Here is an 18,559-nt window from a genome sequence, read left to right on the forward strand (position 1 = left end):
ATCAAATTCAAAGAGTGGGCGTAAATAAAAGTATGCAGTTACAAATTGCATGCGTGCAACAGGATTTGGTGCATGGTTGAAGCTAATTAAGAAACACTAAGCATAAATATGCAACTTTTTAACTCACTTCCCTATAGTTTAACATACACTTTTTTTTTCTTTTCACTTTTAAGTTAGAAATATATTTATAGTTTGCATATAGTTTTTTTTTTTTTTTTTTAATCATTTAGTATGACATTCCCTCGTAATCACTCCCCTAATGTTTTGGCTTGCCTTTCTAACCTTTGTCAACATTTTCTTTTGTTAAAATAGTTTAGTTAATTGCACTAACGGGTGACAACTAAAAAGCGAGACTGGATTTAAAGACACATATCTCTTTAAAGAAGTAGGATAAAACAAAAAGGAAAAATGTTCTAGAAAATATTTTTATTCTAGTTTTTATATATATAATCAGTTGTTCTCAATTAAACCATTTCTTCTGACTTTATCAACTAGGCCTGGTATAGACTGAGGTAGGCTCCATATGAGCTCAATATCAATTTTATTAAGGCAGTAATTGATTCTAGAACGTAATTTTTTAAGATTTTCTGCATGCCAATTATTCTTGTAGACAAGGCCTTTCAAAATACTCCAAAAATTTTCGATAGGACGACATTCTGGCAAGTCTGCAGGGTTATCCGCTTTCTCAACATAATGCACGTTTTCCTTGTTTAGGTACATGATTACTGTTTTTGCATAGTGAGATGATGCTAAATCTGGCCAGAATACATATGCACCATCTGAATGATACTTATTGATGAATGGAATAAGTCTCTTCTTAATACATTTGTTTAAATAGATTTTTTGATTTACAGCCAGTCCACTTGGTACAAAATAAGGCCGAGAAATTCCATTTTCAGAATAAGCAATCCATAGAAGTAATTTTTTTTGAAACTTTTGTTTTGTTTGGTATTTAACTGTAGATGGAGTAGATTTTACATCACTAGTATAAAATATATCATTTCCATTGATACTGGAGTGATTTAACGTGAAATAAGACTCATCATCAATGATTGGTTTACGATTTTTGAATTTCTGACATAATCGACTGCACTTAGTTCTAGCTGCTGCTTTTTGCTGGTCAGAGCGTTTAGGAATCATCATTTTTTTTCTTGACTTAATATTTGTTCTTTTTTTTAATGTTTTACTAATGTGTTGCTGAGTACAGTTGAACTTTTTAGCTGCCTGTCGTTGAGAAACTCCGTCTTTATGGTCAAACATGAGTTTGAGCCTTTCAATGTTTGTCCTGGTCATTTTTTTAGCTTTTACTCCACTTCCTTGAACTCTTTGGTACCCAGATTCACTTTCAGCACGTTTAATTACCTTGTAGATAGTACTTTTAGGTATATTCTCAACTTTAAAGTGGTCATAAGTGAACTTTTTACCAGCATTTTTGTAATTTGAATAAAATTCATACACACGTTTTCTAATCTCTTCTTGTTTTGAATTTATTTTTTTATTCATTTTTCTATAAAAACTAAAAATACATAAAATATTTAAAAACTAGAATAAAAATACCTTCTAAAACAGTTTTCCTATTTTTAAAATCTTATTCCTTTGAGAAGATATGTGTCTTTAAATCCAGTCTCGTTTTTTAGTTGTCACCCGTTACTAGACATTTTTTTACTTTTTACTTTATAAAAACGAAAATAATGTTCTTTGAATGGCCCTGAAGACCAAATGAAAAGCCAAATTTGTTAGGGTCGAACCATTTTTTGGTAAACTAGAGGTACTGGTTTTCCCATTTTTGTAATAAAACTAAGCGATGTTGTTAAGGTATATGAGTGTGTAATTGACAAAAAACAAACTAAAAAGGATTATAAGTCAGCCAGCAGAAGTCAGCTGTAATTCTCTCATTTGCGCGCCCATGGTAGCAATGCTCAATAGTTGAAATTGTTTGGTGGAAATGTTCTCCATTCTTGTCTGTTATGTTTCTCTCAAAATGCTTGGGGAAAAAGTCCAAATGGCTATGCAAAAAGTGAATCTTTGGGGACATGTGCACATTCATTTCTTTGAAGGCTGATAACAGTTCTGATATGATGTCTTTATAGCTGTCTGACCGGTGCTTGTCTGAATAAATGAGTGCAAAGAAGAAACTTTCAGATACTTACCCAGAAAGTTCTCCACACAGTCTTTCAAAGCCTTTCATGCTCTGAGCTCAATTGGGGACAAGGAATCAGTAAACTGTTGGCTTTTCAAAAGTTTTCGAGTGTCTGGTCCAACGAATACTCCTTCCTTAACTTTTGCAAGTGACAGTTTTGGAAAGGTCTCCTTTATGATTTTCATTGGTTCGCTGTCAGAGTGTAATGCCTTAACAAAGTTCTTAAACAGGCCAAGCTTTATTTACAATGGAGGTGTAAAAACTTTGTCAGACTGAACAAGTGGCTCATTGCGAAAATTGTGAACACCAAGGGTCGCATTGCCTCGTGCTGGCCACTCATTCTTGATGTAATGCTCAAGGTTAGCGTGGCTATCCCACAAACAAATAAAGCATGTGTATTTAACGTAACCTCCTTCCATACCTGTCAGCAGACCTACAACTTTCAGATCCGATCAAACTCTCCACTGAAATGTGTTATAACGAACAAGCTGGAAAGTAGATTTCATAGTTTCATAAGATTCTTTTGCTGTAATTGAGTAAGCAATCAGGATGGCTGGATACGAGTTCTCATTATGCAAAAGGACCGCCTTTACACTTCTTGTGCTGCCATTGATGAACAACCACCAGTCATTCTCCACTTGTGTATAGATACCCATCTTCATCAACAAACCAGGAATATCACAGCAAAATTCAAAGTTATTATCTTCACTTCTCTTAAAAAATGGCACGTAAGCTACGTCTCTTGTCTTATAAACAGACGTTCTTGTTTCCTTTGCAAGGACACCGAATTCTCTTAGCATTGAACCAGCAAAACACGGATTCTGTTTGGACAGGCCAAGTCTCCTAACAAACAAGTCCAGCTCTCTCTGGCTGATAGACTTCGGCTCGTCGTTAGGCAGCCAATCATCATCATCTTCATCACAAGTAATAATAATGTTAAGTGATAATACATGATAATTTTTTTAATATCAAGTCAAATAAATGTATTTGTCCTATGCATTCATTTAGAATAATAGCATCATAGAAATTATAACCATCGACTACTCTTAGTATAAAGTATATTAAAAAATGGAGAAATAAAAATTTCCATTTTACAAAAAAATTTTTCGACCTAGACTATCAAAACTATACTTTTTCTTTCATCATTTATTAAGAACTAAATGTTTTTGTTACAGTTTGTCTTGTATAAAAATTCATGTCTGGTAGTGTTATTAATGATACACATATTAAATATAAAGTGTATAGTAAACAGTTTATCATTCCTCAATTCAAAAACTAATGTCTTTTTATTTAAAGCAAGCAAAAGTAGGTCTATATTAGGAAATTATCTATTTGACCTATTTATCAATAGGTTAAATAAATCTTAGGTAAAGTTAAATGTTTTTTTCAACCAAACACTTTTTAGAAACATGCAGTTATCAGCAAAACCCAAGGTGATAATGCTCTAGAACAAATACTCACTCTGGCTTATTAGTTTAAACAGAAAATAAAAAACGTAATTCTTATATTTAGGTTACATTACTTCCAGGATTTGCCGATATAACCTTTACAGCTCAGGATGCTGATGATATGTTCTTTGTTTTAAAGATGGACCCAAATGGAGATGGTAAATATATATATATGTGTGTGTGTGTATATATATATATATATATATATATATATATATATATATATATATATATATATATATACACACATATATTTGACTTTTTTATGACCTCATATTCTTAGATCATAGATCATTTAACACTTGTTCAAAACTCATGAAAAAGACATTAATTTAATTTCCTTGTTGAAGAATTTCACACACAAACCAAAATTGAGTTTTTAATTCTAATTTTTGTAAATGAAGACTGCTTGTGTAGTTTTTAAGCATTTAACAATTTATTGTTACAGTGTAACCCACTAAATTACAAATAGCTATAAGATTATATGCTTAAATATCAATTCTATAAGAACAAAAAACTACTGCATAATACAAAAAAGAAAGTATTTAGTCCATTTAAAGCATAGTATACAGTTCCTATGTTTTGTTAGACAAAAATCTAAACTGAAGGTTCTTTTTAACAAACATTGAAATGTTCTTGAAGACACTTGATTGCCCTTCTGTGCACTGATTTGTTTTGGGTATTTCCAGTCTTGATGGTTCCTGACTCCAAAATTTTTTCACAGAGTTTAACAATTTCTTGTGAGCCTGCAAACTGCTACATATCTTCTGATGATCATCTGAATTGTGCATTTGGTCAGTAAACCAATAGTCTGACCATGCATAAGCAGGGCGCGACAAATTGACGAACGTGCGAATGTCTGCTAAAAAAAAGACTGAAAAACGAACGTCACGTTCTTTTACTTTTCCTTACACAAACATCGGCGTTCGCTTAAATTTTTCAAAACGAACGCATTACTAATTAAGCGATTGATAATTAAGCAATTGAATATATAAAGTTATTATGTTTATTATAATTTTAATTTTTTTATTGTGCATTTAGCAACACCAATAATATGATATTTTTATTAACTTATAATTAAATACTTAAAGTACTATTATTTTTAAAGTTTTAAAAAAAATATCAAAACAATTAAGCGTCTTTTCGATGTTAAAGAAAGATGGTACAGAGAAGCATAGCATTAAACACAAAGGAGAAGAAAAGAGAGAAACTAAGCATACAAAAAAAAATGCAATGACTTGGATTGTGCTATGACTTTGGGAAAATTTGATATATGGCCAAAAGTATCCAAATTTGTTGGGTTTGCCAAAAGTATCCAAATATTAGCAATGAAACCAATTCAGTAACAACGGGATGTATAATCAAGAAGAAATGAACAGATTTTTTCGGATATCGTATTTTGTTGTTAAAGAGGATCCTTGCATTTAAAAAATTTCCTCAGCTGTGCGAGCTACAAAAGCTAAATGAAATTAAGTTGGGCAAGAACTACTTAAGTAACAAAGCTTGCAAAAACTTCGTTTTGTCAATTTTGTCTGACTTAAAATGCACCTTAAGTTTAGATGTATCAAATGCTCGTTTTATTGCAATTTTCTGATAAGAGTATTAGTGAACAAGAAACAGTTTTTTAAGGTTTAATAAAAAGCAATAATTTGCGCGCACTTGCGTGAAAAATTGTTTTGAAAATATGACACTTGATTAAACTCAATAACCATCTTTGATATATCCAAAAACTTATTAACTAGAATAAAAATTTATTTGAATATAAAAACTCACTTATTTGACATGTATCTCTTAAATTAGTGAAATGTGGTTCTTCTTGGTTCTTTTGAAAAAAAAAATCAAAATTTTAATAGAGGACCTAAGTATGCCAGATTGTTAAGGTGTGTAAACATCAAACCCATCTTGAGATAACTGTTGACAATTGTTACTGCTTTTCTGGCTGACAACTTTGAAGATGTTTCTAATTTGATTGCAGTTTTGGTTTTGTTGTACTTTTTGATTTATTTATGAACTGTTCTTCAGAATCTTGAGACTGTTGATATTCTTTCTCTGATTTAGAAGTTGATGTCGCTGCTGTTGCTCCAAGGACATTTTTCTTTTTTTTGATGGATGGATAGTTTTTGAACTCTCATCCTTCCCATTTGTATACCCAACCTGTCTTTTGCTTATCTGAAAATTATACAACCTTTTGTCATTGCTACAGAGCCCTTCTCCATCTTTTTTGTAATGTCAAAAACTTCAATGAATTATATTTTCCTTGTTTTACACATTTATCATAGGTCTTCAGATCTTGAGTTTTGTGTGTATGATCTGAGTTGATAAATTTAATTTCTTTTACCATAAGCTTGCTACTTCTTTCTCAATTTGCTTTATGCATTTGCATCTACCTTTGTTGGATTCTCCCAGAAACAGATAGCGACCAAAAACTTAGACTTGAGTGTTGAGAGTGGTATCCTGCTGTTATTTTCCAATGATACTTCTTCAAGTAGAAAAGCTCTTCTTTTTCTAGGTAACTCATTAAATCGTATGAAGTTCTTCAGCAAAATCATCTTATTTCTTTTAGTAGCGAAAGCACTTTTCTTATATGACATTATCAATTAAAATGATACTTAGATATATTTCTGAAATACATTGATTATTATTAGTGTTGCTCTATCAGACAGCTTATATACTATAGATCTTGCTAATTTCCATAAAAAGACTCCAGAAAGTTCTAGAAAGTTCCAGAGATTTCTAAAGGCATCCAGAGCATTCCAGAAAGTTTCCTAAAGTTCCAGGAGGTTCAAGAAAGTTCTAGAGGATGCAGAAGGCCATACTTATACTGCTTGCAAATATTATTTACATACTTTTTTAGAAATCTAGTGTTGCGTGTGACCTTTTCAAACACAAAAGCAAAATGATACATATGTACATATATGTATGTGTATATATATATATATATATATATATATATATATATATATATATATATATATATATATATATATATATATATACACATATTAGAGGTGTGCAAAACTCAAAGTTTCGAGTTTGAGTTCAAATTTATTCAATAATCAAATCAAATCGAATGTGCTTAGTTAATTGAATATAATTCGAATTTCGAACCTAAAGTTCGATAATTAAAAAATTGCTGTAAAATGGTATTAAAACGCTTCAAAAAATCGCTGTAAAATTATGTTAAAACGCTTCAAAATGGAGGGCGAGAGTAAGGAGTGTTATTTTGAATTATTTTGATAGACATAAAATTAACGATACTATTTTTGGTTTTTGTAAAATTGGAAAATCCAGTCAAAAAATATCTTGTCTTACTTCATCTACAACTGGCTCATTTACTCACCTGAGAAGTTATCATAAGAAGGAATCAGCAGAGTGTGATAAAAAGGCACAAGAAGCAAAACGAATGAAAAAAAGAAGAAAATAAAGCTGGCAAACAACTGTCAGTGTCATATATCTGTGGGCTAAGAAAAAAGCATGGACTTCTGATCACAAAAAAGCTAAAGAAATAACTTGAGCTAAAGAAATAACTCGAGCTAAAGAAATAACACGAGCCAAAACTTTATGGACTTACCTTGCTTTGCTCATACGCTTCAATTATCAATTAATGATGCAGTATCCGAAATTGAAGGCATGATTAGTATGATAGCGAAATGTAAAAAAATTGTCTCTCACTACCATCACAGTATTCAATTATCTCAATTGCTGTATGCACAACAAAGGCAATTAAAAAGAGATGAACGTGGGCTCATAATGAGTGTATCAACATGTTGGAATTCCGACTATTACATGGTTCAACGCCTTATGGAAGAGAAAGCGCCTTTATCAGTCGAAATCACATTAACTGGCAAGGTGGAGAATCTCACTACAAACGAATGGAAACTCGCCAAGGGTTATGTAAAGATTTTAAATCCTTTTGAACAGGCTAGCAGAGAATTGTATGGTGAAAGATACCCAACGTTATCAATGAAAATACCAGCTCTGCATGGATTACACCAGAAATTGCAAGATTTCATCAGTTATATTGCAAATAGAGGCTCTGGAATTTTACTGGCGCGGAGACTTGTGGCATCTTTAGAAAGAAGGTTTTCTTCTTTTGACGAGGTAACATAAATAATTATTTGTATACTGAGACTCATTATATAAGTATTTATTTCAGTGTTTTATCAATCTTTTTTCGACATTCACTGTCAATATCAATCACACACTAATTTTTAATTACCTATTTCCACATAAAGCTTTCTTTAACTTCAATTGCATTAAGAACCATGGTCATGCTTATCTAATATGTTAATATCTAATTATCTATACTCATTAAGTTATTTGATTATATTGATATATTATTAAGTTATTATACAGTTTTTGTAATATTTTATTAGGTTCAGCCAGATGCAGTTATCACACTGGTAGATCCCAGGTACAAGTCACTGCAAGCAACCTGAGAAGCTGTCAGCCAACTTATCAAAGCTTCGTGAATTACTCAATGAACTTCCAGCAGTAACAGGTTCAGGACCAAAACCAGTTCAGTCTCAGCACTCAATAACGGAGTCTACACTAGAAACACAATCAATAGGCTTGTGGGAATCCCTCGATAACATGATGGCAGCAACTGCAACCAACAACAATGTTGCTGATACTGATGTGTCAAGTATGAGTGCGCTTGATGATGATGTGAAGACATACTTGAAAGATATGGCAATTGGGCTCAATGGTTGTCCACTGACATGGTGGAGGCAAAATTAAAGTCGATTTTCTTGTCTTGCTAAGCTTGCTCAATCACTTCTTGCAATCTCAGCGACCAGTGTCAATTCAGAGTGTCTGAAACATCGTTTCCATTAAACAATGAAACATCTGGGCACATTGTTTCCATTAAACACTGCAGTCTTCTATCAGAGCATGTAGAAGAACTTTCCTTTCTTCATAAAAATTTGTAGACCTTTAGCATTAAGATAAGTAAGGCTTGTTGATGATGACATTTTAAAATAATATGAATGTACACTTTCACTAGTTTGTTTAATAATCTCGAACTCAACCTAATTTTTTGTAATCTCGATTGAAGATAAAAAACCTAATCTCGCTCAGCTCTAATACATGTATATATACATATATTTATGTATTTACGTATATATATATATACATACACAATTAACCGCAAAGTTAACACACCACTTTTAAATTCTGACTTATTTTGAAAAATACTATGTACTTAACTGACTTCTCAACAATACATAGCAGACGTTTTTAGACTCTTGTGTACTGCAAAAGAGTTTTTGCACAGTACATTGGAGATGGATTCCTTCTAATGCAGGATAATGCTAGACCACATTCAGCACATATTGTTACTGAATACTTAAATAATGCTAATATTCAAGTTCTGGAGTGGCCAGAATGCAGTACAGATATGAAGCCAATAGAGCATCTTTGGAACATAATGGGACACTGTGTTAGAAGCCAATATCCGCCATCTAACAGCCTAGACAAGCTGTGACAAAGTCTTATCTGCAAATGGGACGATGTAAATCAAGAAACAATTAAATCTCTAGTTGAAAGTATCCCATGGTGCTGTCAGGCTCTAACAATATCAAGAGTTGGTAACACTAGTTATTGATAAGTGAAAAATATTTCAGTTTAAGCTGTATTAGTGTGCATCACAATAACAATCATTTTACTTTATTTTGTTAAAGGAACCATATTTTTGGTTTTAGTTCTTTTTTTCACCATCATCAAACTCAATTTTATTATTATAATTGAAATAGTTGTGTTCATGTGTTCTATTCTTAATATGTTTGTCAAAATATATGATGATATTGATAACAATTAAAACAAATGGAAATGCATAAGTGGTGAATTAATTTTGCAGTTAAGTCTATATATATATATATATATATATATATATTTATATATATATATATATATATATATATATATATATATATATTTACACGCACACATATGCACATATGCACACACATAAATAATTTTGTTATGTTATTTTATTATGTTTTCTTCTTGATAACTAGGTTTTCTAGCTTTTACTCAAAACATGGCTGCCTCTCTGATAACTAATTTGTGATGTTTTCAGAGGGGGGCTATGTTTTGGCCATACATACTTACATACACACACTTGTCAATTAACTGGGAGATTTTATTTTATATTGTATATTATTTAGTATTTTTGTACATCATATAGCATTTTAGTAGATAGTAATTTATTTCATTATTTAGTTATTTATTATATTTTGTAGTACTTTAAAAGTATAAATATTATTTGTTGTTAAAATAGGTTGTTTTTATAATCACATGCAAAATTTCTTTTATAGTTTTTTTCCATTTCATATAGTTATGGGTTTAACTTACAGATTAATAATTTTTTGTAATAATAATGATTGTTGTCTAAAAGTGTGCTACAAATAATTTTTTTGTTTTTGCTATAAAAACTATTTTTGACATTTTTATGGCAAAAATGAATATATTTTTTAAATATTAGCCTAATCCAATATTTTACACCCAGATATACTTCAATCCATTTTGTACATAACTGATACTAATTATAGCTGGTTAAGTCAAGATTATGAAAATTAAAGTCTTAAATTTTGAATGCAGTTTAAATAACTGTATCTTCTTTTTTTGTTAAATTAGTTATAGATAATAGGGTTATAGATGTTAGTATGTATGATGCTCTTTTCTTTATTTGTAAACAGGAAGAGTTGATCTAAATGAAATGAAAAAAACTGATCTTACAAATGCAAAGAATTACTTTGATAGCATTAAAAATGAAAAATACCGACAACGTAATGTGACTACTAGAAGTTCATGGATTTGGCATGACCAGGATGAACTTCTTAAGCATTCAAATGAAGGATATTTTGAAAAATACCATGAAAGGTTATTTGATTCGGAATGGATTTTCTTTTTCTTTTTTTTTTTTTTTCTATTCTTTTTTTGTTTTTATTTTTATATGAAAATTTTTGCAATAACTTTTATATGTAGTATGTGATAAAGTAAAGCCAATAAAAACATGGTTACAAAAGAAATAGTTATTAGTTTTAGTTAATAGCTTACATATCCTTTTCATTTAATCTAAAATACTTTTTGTCTAAGTTGTTTTGCTTAATATAAGTTGATATTTAACAAAGTCCATGTTTATAAGTTAAATTACTACTTGTCAAAGTACCAGTTTGACTCTTTGAGCAAGTAATCAGTTATCGTAATCAGGGTTTTTTACTCATTAGAAGCCAAGATATATATCCAGTAACAAATCTTTGCCAAAAAATTATAGTATGAACTCAGGTTCTCAATATTATTATAATAATGAAAAAGAAATAATCGTAACAGGAATCTTAATTAGTAATCAGCATCATTTTAAATTCCTTTAAATTTCAAATAGTTATCAATAAATAATTTAGTTAAATATTTTTTTTACTGAAAAGTCTGTAAAAATTTATATTATTAATTAGCTGATACAGTATCTTTGGAACAATAAATTTTGAATTATATATTTGTTAAAAAAAAAAGAAATACTTTTTAATACAATACTAATTTTCCTCTATAGAATTTCAATGGTAACTGGGCTTCCTTCAATTATTATTGAAGAAAGTGAACCAATTCAAGTTAGATTCTTTGGTGAAGGTCAATTTTACACATTACGTCATGATAGTGAACCAGTTTCAAAAGATATTCCTTGTTGTTTATATGGAGATATCAATAAACTTTGTCGCTTATGCAGGTAAAAATATTTTTCTTTTTGTATATAAATTTCTGGCTATTTTTCATTTTTTTAAATAGACTTAAAACAAATTGTCAGAAATTTAATGCTGTACATTTTAGAAATTGAACTTTGTAAAAATTTGGTTAAATTTTTACAAAGTTTTTAGAAATTGAACTTTGTAAAAATTTGGTCCAGCATTAATATATACTGTGATAATAGTCAACCTGTTGTATAAGTTTTTTAATGTTGTATAAGTTTTGTAATGAACACCTGTTGTATAAGTTTTTTAATGTTTTATAACTGATTTATATTTAACACCTATTTTTGTAAAGTATACAACTTTACAAAAATAGGTGTTAAATATAATATGTTAGATATAATATGTTAGATATAAATGAAAAAAAATTATTCAAACACTAGTATTCTCAAACAATACTGAAAAGAATAGCAAGAAGCTGTTTCTCCACCAAAATGTAGATGATCATAGAGATTTTCCATATAGCTGATTTTATTTTGAATGATCAATCTTCATATTAAACAACTCTCTGCAGTTGCTAGAAATGAAAAAAATATTTTTTTACTTTTTATTCCAATTTAATCTATATTCCAATTTTGAAAAAATAAACATTTCAGTTGATGAGAAAGATTTCTTATAAATGTTTTGTTTATATATTATCTTTACTATCAAATCCTTTTAGATTATCCTTAAGAATACTTTTGTAATCAAAAAAGATCTCCATTTATTTATAAGGTACTTAATTGTCATAAGTAATATAAAAGTTCCTTCCCAAATGACATTATCCTCTGTGCCATCAAGTAAGTTAGATTTGGACCATGTTTTATTATAATAATTTTATAATTTTTTTAAAAATAGTTTTCAAATGTTATGAAAACTGGGTCAATACTAATAGATGATTGCAAGCTGATAAGCAGTTGTACTAGGTCTTACCAAGATTGTTGAATTGCTCAATGTTTGCTTAAATAAACCATTCATAGACAAGCTGCAACAAAAATGGACATCCTTTTCAATAACAATTTCTTTATTAGGAAAAAGAAGTATGGGATATTTCATATATGAATATTTCTTTTTTCCAATAATTTTTTTTTTCCAAAAATAACCTCCCATATCTTTTTTCCTCAAAGTAGAAGATTCTGTTAAAATGTTTCACAACTCAAGTGATTTTCATTAAGCTATGTCTGAAAAAAAAAAAAAAAAAAAAATTATGTAAGAATTTGATGAACCAACTATAAAAAACAACAACTACTTTTAAAGACTTTAAAAACTTTATGTGTTGTACAAAGAAAGCTATTCAGATATTCAAATAAGCCATTCAAAATTTGCTTCATTTAGACCAAAGTATTACTTTTTACCAGGGGCTAGTAGTACACATTCTAATTGTGTTTGTCTTTATCACCTAAATGTAAAATTACTACTCATGTAGTTTAAGGCCAGTCTCCGTAAATTTCAGGTTTGTTTCGTTTATCTGAAGGTGATGTAAATTTGTGCCGTTCAGATCCTGCGAGATTTTTCTAAACGTTTATAATAAAGCGGTGACTAAAAAAAAGTCCGACAAGAAAGTTTTCTAATTTTTTAAGTATATATTATGAGTTCATAACATGTTATGAATTAGTATATAATACAATGATTTATAACAAACCACATTATCTATTATTCAAATCTTGAATAATTTTTATTTGCAATAGATTTTTTAAATTGGATGTAAATTGTGTTAGTGTATTTTACAAAATTAGTGTTCAATGTTCAGAACAGAACATAGAAAATAGAAAGTGCTCAATGTTCTTAAAGAACAAGAAAATATAAAGACTTCTTGACGATTCTGAAAAAAGAGAAACTGGCAGCGTGTATACATATATATATATATATATATATATATATATATATATATATATATATATATATATATATATATATATATATATATATATATATATATATATATATATATATAATATTTAAACAATACCTAGATAATCTAGATAATATCTAAACAAACAAAAATCAATAAGTCAATTAACTGGATGATTATTGTTAAAACAAAATGAGTAAAAAGTTATGATAAATTAAATAATAATAATCAATACAAATCAAATCCTATTTAGCAAAAATTAATTACTAGAATTTAAACTATTACTCCAATAATATCACAAAGGATGTTTTCAAAACCAATCGCAAAGGTTTTTCCAATTCATTTTGATGTATATAAACATTCGACAATTGCCATAATCTTTAAACTTATTTACCTGCTTTTAATAAAAATTACTTGTTAATTCAACTAATGTCCATGCTTGTATATATATATATATATATATATATATATATATATATATATATATATATATATATATATATATGTATTTATATGTATATATAATGACCACACGCTCTATTTTGTTTATTACGATTAACTTCCACCGACAGAAACCATTCTGTTTATGCGGTCATCAAAAAGCCTTTAAAAAAAAATTGCTAAGTATTACCGAATTCTCAACACTTTATTGTACATTGTTGAAAGAAATAATTAAACGTCGGATTTTCTACCCTACCTTCTGAATCAAAGTATGAAAAAACAATAATTCAATATCGATGTCTTTTAGCTTGTAGATAACTAGAAAAGTTGTGCTAAACAACTTAAACCCTTATTTTTTGAAACATTCATCTTTAAGTTTAAGGACAATATGCGTCATCCACCATATTTTTGTCAATAATATTTTTTTCAACTTAGCCCAACTTTTGCTAAGTATTATTCAGCTTAGACAACACATTTTCAAAAACAGTTTTTTAAAAAAAGAAGTTATAGAAGGTAGGACGAACTACCATAAAAATTTGGACTGGCCTTAAATCACCTGAGTAGTGGATGCATTAAATATTAGTGAAACTTAGGATTTACTTTTTAAGGATTTACTTTCAAAAACTGTTTTCTCAATAGAAATTAAAGAATACATGTATGTAGTATGATGATTATCCCAGTAAAGAACATGTCACAATGTATTTGTATGAGATTTTTTTGAGAATATGAACATGACTTTGAGATAAACTACAAGTGATGGCAAACTATAAATTGTGCAACACTATTTAATTTGACAGCAGATGTTCTGATTTTCATGGAACTTTTAATATCTTGTTTTTTTCTATTGTCCACTCCCAATCGACTAAAACAAGATTTAGATCCATCTTTATCGTTATTAGCGACTTTCCTGAAAATCATGCTTTCATAGTCAAAGACTAAATATAGAGCTATCTTTGGAACACCCGACAATGTTCTTTTCATGCATTAGTGATATACTATAAAGATATGGAAGGTACCCATGTTAAAGCTGAAGTTTTCCTATCTGCGTAAAATATATTTATCTACAGATCATTATGCTTTACAGTCTATGTCAGCTAGATAACAAATTTGGTCTTAAAGCTAAATGTAACTTTTTTGCCATGCCACAGAGTTATTATGTAATAGGATTAGTAGTACTGTAAAAAGGTTGACAGTGCAAAGAAGTTTTAAATGACCATATTGAATCCAAATACTTAAAGTCATGTTTGAATTTTGTATTGAAAATCAAAGGTGTTAACTTTATTTACATAAAAGGATTGGACTAACAATTGCAATGTGAAGAACAATAAAAAAAGTATAATGGTTTAACAACTACCTGTTACTTGTAGCTTTTATCAGTTTATAGATCTTGAGGATAACAGGGTTGGAGCAAAGAGGTGTAATACAGACTTTTTAATTTGTGGATTAGATGCTGACTGCATATAATTCACAAATTAAAAAGCACAAAGATGTACTTCAATTTGATACTGTCACTTAAAAGTTATATAGAAAAACCATTAAGGATAATTAATGGACAAGCATCATAACTGAAATCAACCAGGAAATTTCACCACCCAAAGGGTCCATCTGTGTAATTTAACTGGCTTAAAATAGATGACTACTCTTTTATTGCTAATACAAACATATTGAAACAATTATCCACAAGCTCTCTTTAGGTCCAATAGAAACTATATGTTTGAAAAAGCTGAAATTAAAGAAGTTCAAGCAAAAGGAAAACAACATTGTGAACTATTACAACTACAGTCAAATTAACTTTTATCTCCAAAGCCTTTAAAAATCTTGTATGTTCATTAACCAACATACTGCATATTTTTCACTAACTTCTTGTATTAAAACTGGTTTGTTTTTGTTGCATTTTATTGATTTCTTGAAAAAGGTAAATACATTTGACACTATAGTTCAAAATATATATCTTTTCTGTCATCATTTTTTTTTTTTGACAAGTTTAAAAACCTAAAAATTTTAAAAAACAAAAATATTTTGATAGGGATATTTTAAGATATCAGGAAGTTTGGTTAAATAAAGTAGTTGTTTAATTAATTTTTAAACATTTTCCTTTAACATTTCAGCATTCTATGTGTGATTTTTAAATTCTGCATCAAAAAAAATTTTTTGAATACATAATTTTATATTTTTTCCATTGTTATTTCTCAAATTGTTAAAGAAAAATTTTTTAGAAAATATCATCAAAACCTGGTCATTTTGGAAAGTGTCATGGGAACTGCTAAACATTTTCTCATATATAAAAATCAAGTGTAAAAATATGAAACAAAAATGAAGATACATGGTTCAATAGACTGGGTGATTTGATGTGGAATTACTCCCTTCTAATTTTGTTATGATTTTTGTTGAAATTTAAACATTTTTTCTTCCTTTTTTTTTTTTTTTTTGTTGGAACATTCTAATGTTTTTTTGTTTTGCTTTAAAGTACTAAGCTGTTACGTTTTATAAATCTTGATTACCAAAAACCAGTAAAATGTTTAATGTCTTTTCTTTTTCTTTTAATCAAATAGTGTATTTTCCTAAGTTCTTCATTCAAGTCTTTAATTTTTTTTCAAGTAATGGCCACTCCCATGGTTTTTCATGTATTAAGTTGTTTTGGTTTCAGTATTAGTTCAAGTTTCTCCCTTTGTTTTCTCCAATCACAAACTAGCTTTTCATTCCCTTCCACCTGCTAAATTATTATATTCCTCTGGATACTTAACTGTAATGTGTTTAAATTTATTACTAAGGATGATTTCATTTTTGAGAACATTTAATTAAAATGATGATAAAGTTCTAATAAAATGAACAATTAGAAATGTGTATGAATGTATTATCAATTTCTAGCTTGCAATTTTGTGATTTATTTTCTATGAACTTAAAAAGAAAAAGTCAAAGAATGCTCATTTGAAAAGACATTTATACTGTATATATCTTTTTATTAGTTATGAGTGATTTTAGGATAAAATCAGTCTCATCCTCAGGTCTACTCTTGCCACCAAAGAGGTGCTTTTTGAAGAAAATCAAATGGAAACCAGTAATAAATTATGATTCTTGTAAAGAAAAGATTGCTTTATAAAAATTATTTTGGTACCAACTTTATTTGAAGCTCTCTTGAATATGGCAAATTAATTATTTTACTAATGAAATATCAGTGTACTTAAACTATGTAAGGAATTTAACCACGAGTATTAGACATAGGTATTCACTTTTAATTCTGATTTCAGTATGTTAAATTTAAATATAAAACTGAATATATAAGTGAACTTGAAGTGTAAGTTGACTTGGTGTATAAATGAAGTCGCTTTTTTTCTTACCGTATATATGGCAAAAGGTTCATAATGATAAAACTTATGTTAGAATAGAAAAAGTGAAAAAATTCAATAACTTAGGGTTGTGCATATGCCAGCTCTAATTACATACATTAAAACTTAAAGTATTAAGTTTTAATGCATGTAATGATAGCTGTTTATTTGTAATTATCATAAATTTAAGTTTTTAATCTTCAAGTAATTGAATTAGATCCAAATGTCTTTAAGTTTAAAATAGGATTTTCTAGTGTTTATCAAGTAGAGCCAAAGTATTTTTAACACTTAAATTTTAATGATGTAGAGTTTTGCTTGGTACTAGGGTATTGTTAATCTTTTTTGCTAGGTACTATGATATTACTATTATTTTTAATGCTGCATAATGTTGCTAGTTACTATGGTATTATTAATCTTTCTTAATTCTCAAATTAATAAACTTATTTATAATATTTTAGGAATTCTTAATACCTCCATCAGTGAATTGTATTTTTAGATACATTTCATTTACTATCTTCTTAAACGATGTTTTTGAGGGAGGAGAACTAGTCTTTCCATTGGCTAACCATAAATATCAGGTATATTTATGAAAGTTACGATCCTGTAATCCTGCAGTTTATCTCTGCTTATGTTGCTCTCTCTTTTTCATACACGTTTATGTATGTATGTGTTTGTGTGTGTATATGTATATATTTTGTAGAAATTATGATTATATTTTCAGTATGAGTGCTCAACACAATGTATTACAAATAGAGCAAATATATCCACATTATAGTACCATTTAAGTAATTAGTTTATTTAACATAGTTTAATGTTTTACACAATAATTTTCTTTTTATGATATCATTAGCAGAGTGAGAAATACAACTACACAGTTTTAAGAGATGAATTGTGCAAGTTAGTAGACCTCTTCATATTATACACTATTGCCATAGAGTAGGAGCTTAATACCACAGGATTATGATGCTAAAAACGATTTCTATCTGCATTAGTAATATATATTCAAGCAAAGAAAATTTTGATAGAGCTGCACTATTTTATAGTAATGCTCTCAATTCTTGCGAGTTTAAAGACAATGTTGCTTTCATTCAAAATATTCCAAAAATGTAATGTTAGGTCTCAAAAATGAAACGTCTCATTTAACCCTCTTTACTCACTCAATGTTTAAACAAATGTAGCAAACATATTTTTGAGTTTAATTGCTAAATGCTTCCCTAAACTTCATAAATTTCATAAACTTTTTAACCAGAACGACTTAAAGGTTAGTTATAGCTGTCTTCCGAGCATCAAAAACTTATTACTGCTCATAATAAAAGTATACTATCTAATACTACTGACTTTAATAATCACTTATACAATTGCCGACAAACCACTTTATGCCCACTAAATGGAAAGTGCCTTAGAAAAAAAACCTTATAAACATAAAAACTCATCAACAAGAAAAGGGACATTATTACATTAGACTTACTGAGATAACTTTCAAAGATAGATAGTGCAAGCATAAAAATTCTTCTCTGTATGAAAGTAAGGCTAACTCCACTGAATTTTTGAAGTTCTTATGAGATTGCAAAAATAAGGGTTTAGCACATTTCCTCACGCGGAATATTCTTGATCAACCAGAACCATGTAAA

General features: G+C 28.8%; 1 protein-coding gene across 5 annotated transcripts in view; it reads left to right on the forward strand.

The window, feature by feature from the left end:
* LOC145195560 (transmembrane prolyl 4-hydroxylase-like) overlaps positions 1-18,559 on the forward strand; it is a 34,298-nt gene that overhangs the window by 8,400 nt on the left and 7,339 nt on the right. For 3 of the 5 annotated variants that reach the window (XM_090093790.1, XM_090093799.1, XM_090093819.1), the window contains 4 exons: positions 3,653-3,746; positions 10,287-10,470; positions 11,138-11,311; positions 17,425-17,506. In XM_090093790.1, the coding sequence (XP_089949916.1) occupies positions 3,653-3,746; positions 10,287-10,470; positions 11,138-11,311; positions 17,425-17,506 (534 nt within the window). Of the gene's footprint in view, positions 1-1,655; positions 1,769-2,146; positions 2,715-2,948; positions 3,747-10,286; positions 10,471-11,137; positions 11,312-17,424; positions 17,507-18,559 lie in introns of those variants that run through there. The other 2 variants (XM_090093810.1, XM_090093827.1) reach the window with 2 other exon arrangements.

Source organism: Hydra viridissima, unplaced genomic scaffold, assembly GCF_058129835.1.
Source record: "Hydra viridissima isolate aposymbiotic clone 2 unplaced genomic scaffold, HvirCarnegie_v1 scaffold_1, whole genome shotgun sequence".
In the NCBI taxonomy this organism is placed as follows: Eukaryota; Metazoa; Cnidaria; class Hydrozoa; order Anthoathecata; family Hydridae; genus Hydra; species Hydra viridissima.